Raw genomic sequence first — 7,103 nt, forward strand, 5'->3', positions numbered from 1 at the left:
TCTCTCTCTCTTTCTCTCTCTCTCTCTATTTCTCTCTTTCTCTCTCTCTTTCTTCCACTCTCTCTCTCCCTCTCCTTTTCCCTCCCCTCTCTGCTGTCTCCTTATGTCTTTTTCAAACCTGCATCCGGTTGGCAGGTGCTCTGGTGTGGTTTGCTTCTTCTTTCCATCAAACATCTATAGTTTTTTTCTTCCCTCCTTCTTTTTTATGTTTGTTACTCTCTTTTAACCCCTTTAATCTTCGGCACTTATATGACCTTATTGTGTTGCAAGTGTCGTAAAACACTACTTACTAAAACTAAAATCCTGCACCCATACTCTCAGGTGAAGGAAGTGTTTGGGGCTGGCACGGCCTGTATCGTGTGCCCGGTGAACAGAATCCTGTACCAAGGTGAAGAGCTGCACCTCAGAACCATGGACGACCCTGAACACCTGACTCAGCGCTTCTACAAGGAGATCAACGATATCCACGTGAGTTGTGAGATAGACGAAGGTTTTTATCTCGTAGTTGATGGCGAATGTCGAAGTTGTCCAAAATGACCATACTTTGTTGAGGAGAAAAGTGGGTGTCTTAGATTGGTGGATAATAATAATAATAATAATAATAAATAGCATTTGTGTAGCGCATAACCCCGCTCAACAGCAAGCTCTATGCGCTTTACACTATATTATGACCCCTGCAGACCATAGAACACTCCGAAACATTCTCAGCTTCCCGGGAAGCATACTGAGCAAGCAGCTGATTAAGCGCTCAAACACTAACAGACTGACAAGATCTTTTGCTGTCTATAGCCGGGTACCCATTCCCACCTGGGTGAAGTGAGGAAAATTCGTGTAAAATGCCTTGCCCAAGGACACAACGCCGGGCCCCTGACGGTATTCTAACCCACGACCTTACAGTTCCGAGTCCGAGAGCCTAACCACTAGGCCACCGACGCCACCGATAAGCTAAACTTAACTAATATAAGATAAGATAAAGATGAGATAAAAATAAGATAAACTTTTATTGACCAGGTCCTGGCACATTTGTTTGGTATTTCACTGTCTTGGACAGTGTTATTATGATGTTAAAAAATGCCATATGTGGAAAATTGGAAGTGTTTGCTTGTACAAGTGATTACTTTAGAGCAGGTTAGACTTAGAGCAGGTTAGACTTAGAGCAGGTTAAACTGTATTTGAGGAGTGTCGGGATGGGGTGGGGGTGCTGGTGTTGTGTAGGGGTTGGACAAATGGAACCTGACAGAAAGCACTGCTTAGGTGGGAATTTTGGGCGCGGTTTTCATTGTACGGTCTTTCACATTCTGGTAGACTGCTGTAAGTCCTTTCTGGTTGTAAATTTGAACAGGCTGTGTCTCACGCTTTGCTCATATTTTTAACCACTTTTTCTTTATCACAATTTTTTGGGGGATAAAAACCAGGCATGTTTGTTGATTGCATTTTTTTTTTCTGTTTTGTTTTCTCTCCTCCCCCAACCCCACCCCACCCTTACCTTGTACTCTAGTACTTTGATGTCCAATGTGAATGAATACATCATAGAAATATGCTAAATGTTCATAGTGTGAACTTCTCTGCAATAGTATTGTGTTGTGGTTATGGTGGCCACTGAGAGTGGGCACACCCCAGAAATTCTCTTTGGATACCACACGCATATGTGAAGCGTGCTGACAAAATGAGTGACTTCTCGGCTTCAAGCCTGATGGAAATAGATACATCACACTTATAGGTGAAGTTTTTACAATTTGAAAGAATGAAATAATAAAAGGAATGTTATAGTTTAAGAACATTGTATCAATAGAAAATCTACAAATTTGACCCTAAAGTCGATTTTTGGACAATTTATCGATTTATGGATTGCGAGAAATAACTCATTTTGTCACCATGTCCCACATACATGCACACTCAAAGACTCGTACACACATGTGCAGGCTCTCACTTACACATACACACACACAACTTTTTTTTTTTAATGGTTAGATGGTTGGAGCATAACACCATTGATTTGTACCTTTCAGTTCTACCGCAAGCCTCACGAATGGATGGAGCCAATTGAAGAGGATGTTTCCGAGGCGGTGCGCAAGTTTAGTGCCCAGTGAAAACCTGAGTGATGTGATCGCCAAGGGAAGCACTGGAAAAGAAAGCAAGGAAGCTGCTAACACTGTGAATGGCGAGCTGGCAGGTCATGTGGCTGAAATGGACGACAGCCAGTGACAACTTTGTGTTTCTACAAGTACCCTTTGACTGATCAAGTGACTTGGGTGACGGGTTTTTTTCATGTCGTGCATTCGGCACTTGTGGAGTGCAACCTGATCACTGTTTGTGTTATGTTTACTTTTTGGTCCTGCACTGGCTTTTAATTCATTATCTCCATCGCAAGTGAACGGAATATAGACTCAGTTTTATTCACACAGCCATTGGTGGCTCTTTGAGAAGAGTGAAAGCTTTAATAAACCCCTGTTTAATCATAAACTAAAAGCTGCCCTGTCACCTCTCTGGGTAAAGGTAAGATGGAGGAAATTTATTGCTGGGAGAGCTTTTCATGCCTGTTTGGGGGCTCTTAAAAACACCTTTGTGCTTGCCTTTTGGTGTTGCAAGGGGCATAAAATCTACACAACTGCGCCCATTTATTTTTCACCATATTGTTGATATTTTGTGTCATGACACACTGAAATCAGGCGCTCGTCAATTTTTTGGGCATATGGTGTTATTGGTATCATCTTAAAATGCTCGTTCATTTGTCTTGCTTTTGATTTTTAAAAATACTCAACTATCTTGAATAGAAGTCGAGATATTTACGAATTTAGGAGGTGGGGGTTGCCTGGTGTCAGAGATAAAATTGGAGAGAAAATGTCCACTAAAGTTTGGTGACTTACAAGCTCAAGTGTCCTTTGAAAGTGCAAATTTACATTTTTTATGTCTTTGATTAACATTTTTTAGTAGAATCCACACAGAAATTAGTTTTTAAATAAATAGAGAAAGTGTTGAGCCCATTTAAAAAATCATTAAAGATTGTTCAATGGGCAGAAAAATGTTGGTTTCTTCATTTTCATTATTTTGGCGATTGCCTGATTTCACCATGATGTCACATATTTTGTTTATGACTTCATCATATTTATAATTCTTCTCTACCTTAAGAATGAATCTCAGATGTTTTTTTGTAAGGGCTGACTGGTCAATGTGGTTTGAAAACTAGATGTTTTTCTTACTATCAAAGTCCAATAATGCCAAAAAAATAGTCTTTGCCTTCATAGAATAGCCTTGAAATGAAGATATAGCGAACAGAGATTGCCATAACATGACTTTTGATTGGATTGTTTGCCCGCATGACTGTCAGATCAAACTGTCGGAAGCTGTATGTCAAGGTACAGAGTTAGAGCTTTTGGCTGATGCCCTGTTTACTGCCGTTAAAGTTTCCTGATTGACCTGAGACCTGTGACCTTTTGACCTGTGCAGTGGCCTCTTCTCGGAGGTAACGGAGACAATTGTTGAGCGACCATCTTGAGTGTGAGGAACCGGTGAAAGGATCCATGATCTCGACCTCTTTCTGTGTCTCATCTTAACCGTTATCAAAATTTATTTCACCTTTGTCTGTTGAAAAATGTTTTTCTTGTCAATTGCTGACCAAGATGCGGTCAACTTTGGAGAACAGTTGGCTCAACCTATCCTGTAGTCTTTATTGTTTGAATGTTGTAATTAGCTCACCTGTGGAAACCCCAGAATGTTTCTGAGTGCTCCAGGGTTTGACTGGATAATAATAGTTGTAAAGCACTCACTGTATGCTGTGGAGCATTGACATGTGCTATATTAGTGCAGTTATTATCATTATCATTATCTTTATTATTATTATTATTATTATTATTATTATTATTATTATTATTGTTATTATTATTACTGAATCATCAAATTTTGGCTTTTTTTTTGTTCTTCAATATTTTTCATTTCACACAAGAGGAATGAGCCTAGCCAGACCTAAAGACAGCTTAACAAAAGTCGTAAAGAAGGGATGGAACGACAACTGTTTTGCCTTCGGGCAGAGCAAGAGCTTTCCTTCTAAATTACTCTCTGAGTGGAGTCAGCCAAGAGAGTCTTTTGGATGTGCTGTCTCTGCGGTCGCTTCACTTTTGTAAATTCTATGCGAAATTCCGTCGCTAGAGTGCCATTCATAATTTTGCCAAATGTCTCTCAGTTTTATAATATTTATAACCTTAGAGTCAAGTGCTGCAGGAGAAGAAATAAATTTATGGCCCTATTATGGTGTCTGTGCTTCCAATTCTCTTCAGTGGGTATGTGTTCAGGTCACTAGTTACACAGTACAACTTTATATAGAATTTACACCTTTATTTAAGTTATCAGCTTTTGGCTCCCATTAGCTGTTGCCAGAGTCATGGCATTTCATGGACTTTCATTTGTAGCATTTGGTTTTTTTTAAACGTAATTCCTTGTCAGAAATTTAGAAAGCTTTAGGAGATACGCTGTGCTGATAATTTTTCCTATGTCGATGTGAAAGATGGAGGTTCTCAAGCTGGAATGATGACGATGTGTGAAGTTTGTTGTTCAGGTCATGTCCATTTTCTTCTCTCCCAGTCCCCTGGGGTGAACGCTGGGCTCAATGCTCCTCTTTTACAAAAAAAGTCATTCTGTTTTTAAGTTGGCTGTCATTCATGGAGATGGCAAACATAGAAAGTCGCTCGGAACTTTGTCTTTTTTTAGGGGTTCTGTACATTTACTGAAGTATTTTTATGCTGTACATTTGTAGAATGCTTTTTAGGGATAGTTATCTTAACATCGGGACAGACATAATTATTTTTGTGTTTGGATAGCCTACTTTACTTGTGATTTCATATGATTTTGCTATCAAAATTGACATTTTCAGTTTGGCGTACAGAAACTTTTCATGTGACTCGATATCTTGATGAAAGTGTACATAGCATTCTAATGTTTTGATGTGATTTGATTGGGAGTGTTTGGATCTGTGCAACCAAAGCTGTTTCATGGAGTTATGTGCTGCTGCTACTCTGTAATTGTAAGCCGATATATATTATAATTTCAAGGTAAAGCAAGTCACATTTCTTTGGTGTGATACTCCAAGAAAAGCTCCTCAGTTTTAGCCCACATTTGCTTGCTTGTCCTAACAGTATGTGCACATGATTTTGTTTACTTAAGTTCAAAAGTTGGATATATGAGCTTTGACTTTGATGTCTTTCATAATTGAAACTCCCCACTGTGAACTATTGTTCAAATGTTAAAGAAGTCAAGGGTCAAATAGCTTAATTGGTATCATGCTGGATTTTAGTGAGAATGGACAGGCGTCTGTGGTGTGGCGGTTAGGCTCTTCTCTATTGCTTGCGGAAGACCCAAGTAAAAAAATTGTGGCAGGTGGAAGGGGATTTTTATTGAGTGTATCGGTCTTTCTACTGAAACTTTCTATCCCTCTTGGCCTGAACTGGCTCCGACAGGCAGGGCCGAACCTCACTTCCTATATGATCTAAAGTGTGTCAATAGGGGTGTAAAAAGACACATTAAAATTTGTGAAATTGACCATGGTCTGGACCGTTGAAAGATTGAAAGAAGCCTTAAACCCATACCATGCCTCGGATCAGAGTCGGACCTATGTGAACCTCATCATGAGCACATGCTGTTAGCTTGAACAGAAAGAGTTAATAGCTTGGAGAGTTAATAAGTTGTGAACTGGTGTCTGAGTTTGAGTAAAGAGAAGCGTGTTGATACAATAACGGATGTTAAGTGCTTGGAGAAAGTAAGACAGATAGAGACAGAAACTGCAGAGAGAAAGAAAAAAGTAGGACCTACAAGTGGCGCCTTTCTACCTCCCTCAACTGTTGTGACTTTTCCATAATAAGAGGCTATAATGTCATTATCAACTTCTACAGTTTGGTCCTTTCTCTAACTCAAGAGTTTATTTAGAGCATATGTCCATGGTTGTTTTTTTTTTTTATTGAGCTCAGAAGTTCTAAACACTAGCTCCTCAATGCTTCATGCAAATGTTACTGCTACTAGTCATTTCTTGTAGGGTTCTTTTTTTGCCTACCAATTGTTCTTTCAACAAAATGTCTGGACACAGGATTTTCTTCACTGTGTTCGATTCATGTGATGTCTGAATATTACATGAAAAATTACAAAATGCTTTTTTCTTTGTGTGTGTAAATTCTAAATTGGTGAGAAGCCAAACCATGTCAGAATGATTATTTTTTGCTTGGTCATTTTGTGATTTTTCAAAACACTTCTGTACACCACTGTGTCTAGATTGTAGCCACATTACCTTAAATGAAGAGATTTAAAGTGGAGATTTAATGAGGGGTATTGAAACATGTTTGCCGCAGACTAGGTCTTTTGTTCTAATGATCTAATGTGATAAAACTTCACAAACCTTTAATCTAAGATTTTGACTTAAGAAGGTAGTAGGGATTAGTTTAATCTTTTTTTCCTTCTTGATCAGTTGTGTGAAAACAATTCTTTAGGTTATATGGAATATGTTGAGTTTCCCATTTGTCGTATTTCGATGCAGTTATTGCATTTCAAGTGTAGTATTATTCTGGACTATAATAATGTAAATGACCCTAGTTCGAATCCCCAACATCGTGCTTGGTAAGAACGAGACCAATAGACAAGATTGACAAGGAGGGTAAAAAAGTAGGGATATTTAATTTGGAGGTCTTGCCTTTAAAATTTTTGTTTTATACAGTTTTGAAAGCGATGTGGCAGCCATACAATGTTACACAATACCTGAAAGTGAAAGTACTTTCTCTCAATCAAAATTTTTGAGAAACTTCTGGATGTAACAGCAGCATGATGATTGGAGTAATAATTCTGGCCTCAAGTCTCATTTTCTGATGTTTGGAAATGAAAAGCTGTGAACGTTGTAAATTGCAACTGGTGGAAAATATGCCAAAAGGTGATTGACAGAATGCCCAAAGTGCCTCTGAACTAGTCTTCCTCTGTCTGTTTTCTTTGTGGAACAAAATGTCTCATTAACTGAAATGTGCCTTAGGGAACTTCTAACATTTCCTGTCTGTACATGTAAATTGTAGGCCTACATGTATGGGATTTGTCTATTGGCTTTACAACTTGGCAGCCTGTGAGTTACATGTATA

The 7,103-nt window shown here is 38.8% G+C and overlaps 1 protein-coding gene across 1 annotated transcript in view; it reads left to right on the forward strand.

The window, feature by feature from the left end:
- The window catches only part of LOC101864101 (branched-chain-amino-acid aminotransferase, cytosolic), a gene marked incomplete in the record, with an annotated part of 54,959 nt that extends 52,241 nt beyond the window's left edge, over window positions 1-2,718 (forward strand). The window contains 2 exon segments of the mRNA XM_035972796.1: window positions 322-468; window positions 2,010-2,718. Of these exon segments, the coding sequence (XP_035828689.1) occupies window positions 322-468; window positions 2,010-2,090 (228 nt within the window).
- Between the last annotated feature and the right edge of the window lie 4,385 nt (window positions 2,719-7,103).

This window comes from Aplysia californica, unplaced genomic scaffold (assembly GCF_000002075.1).
Source record: "Aplysia californica isolate F4 #8 unplaced genomic scaffold, AplCal3.0 scaffold00850, whole genome shotgun sequence".
Taxonomy (NCBI): Eukaryota; Metazoa; Mollusca; class Gastropoda; order Aplysiida; family Aplysiidae; genus Aplysia; species Aplysia californica.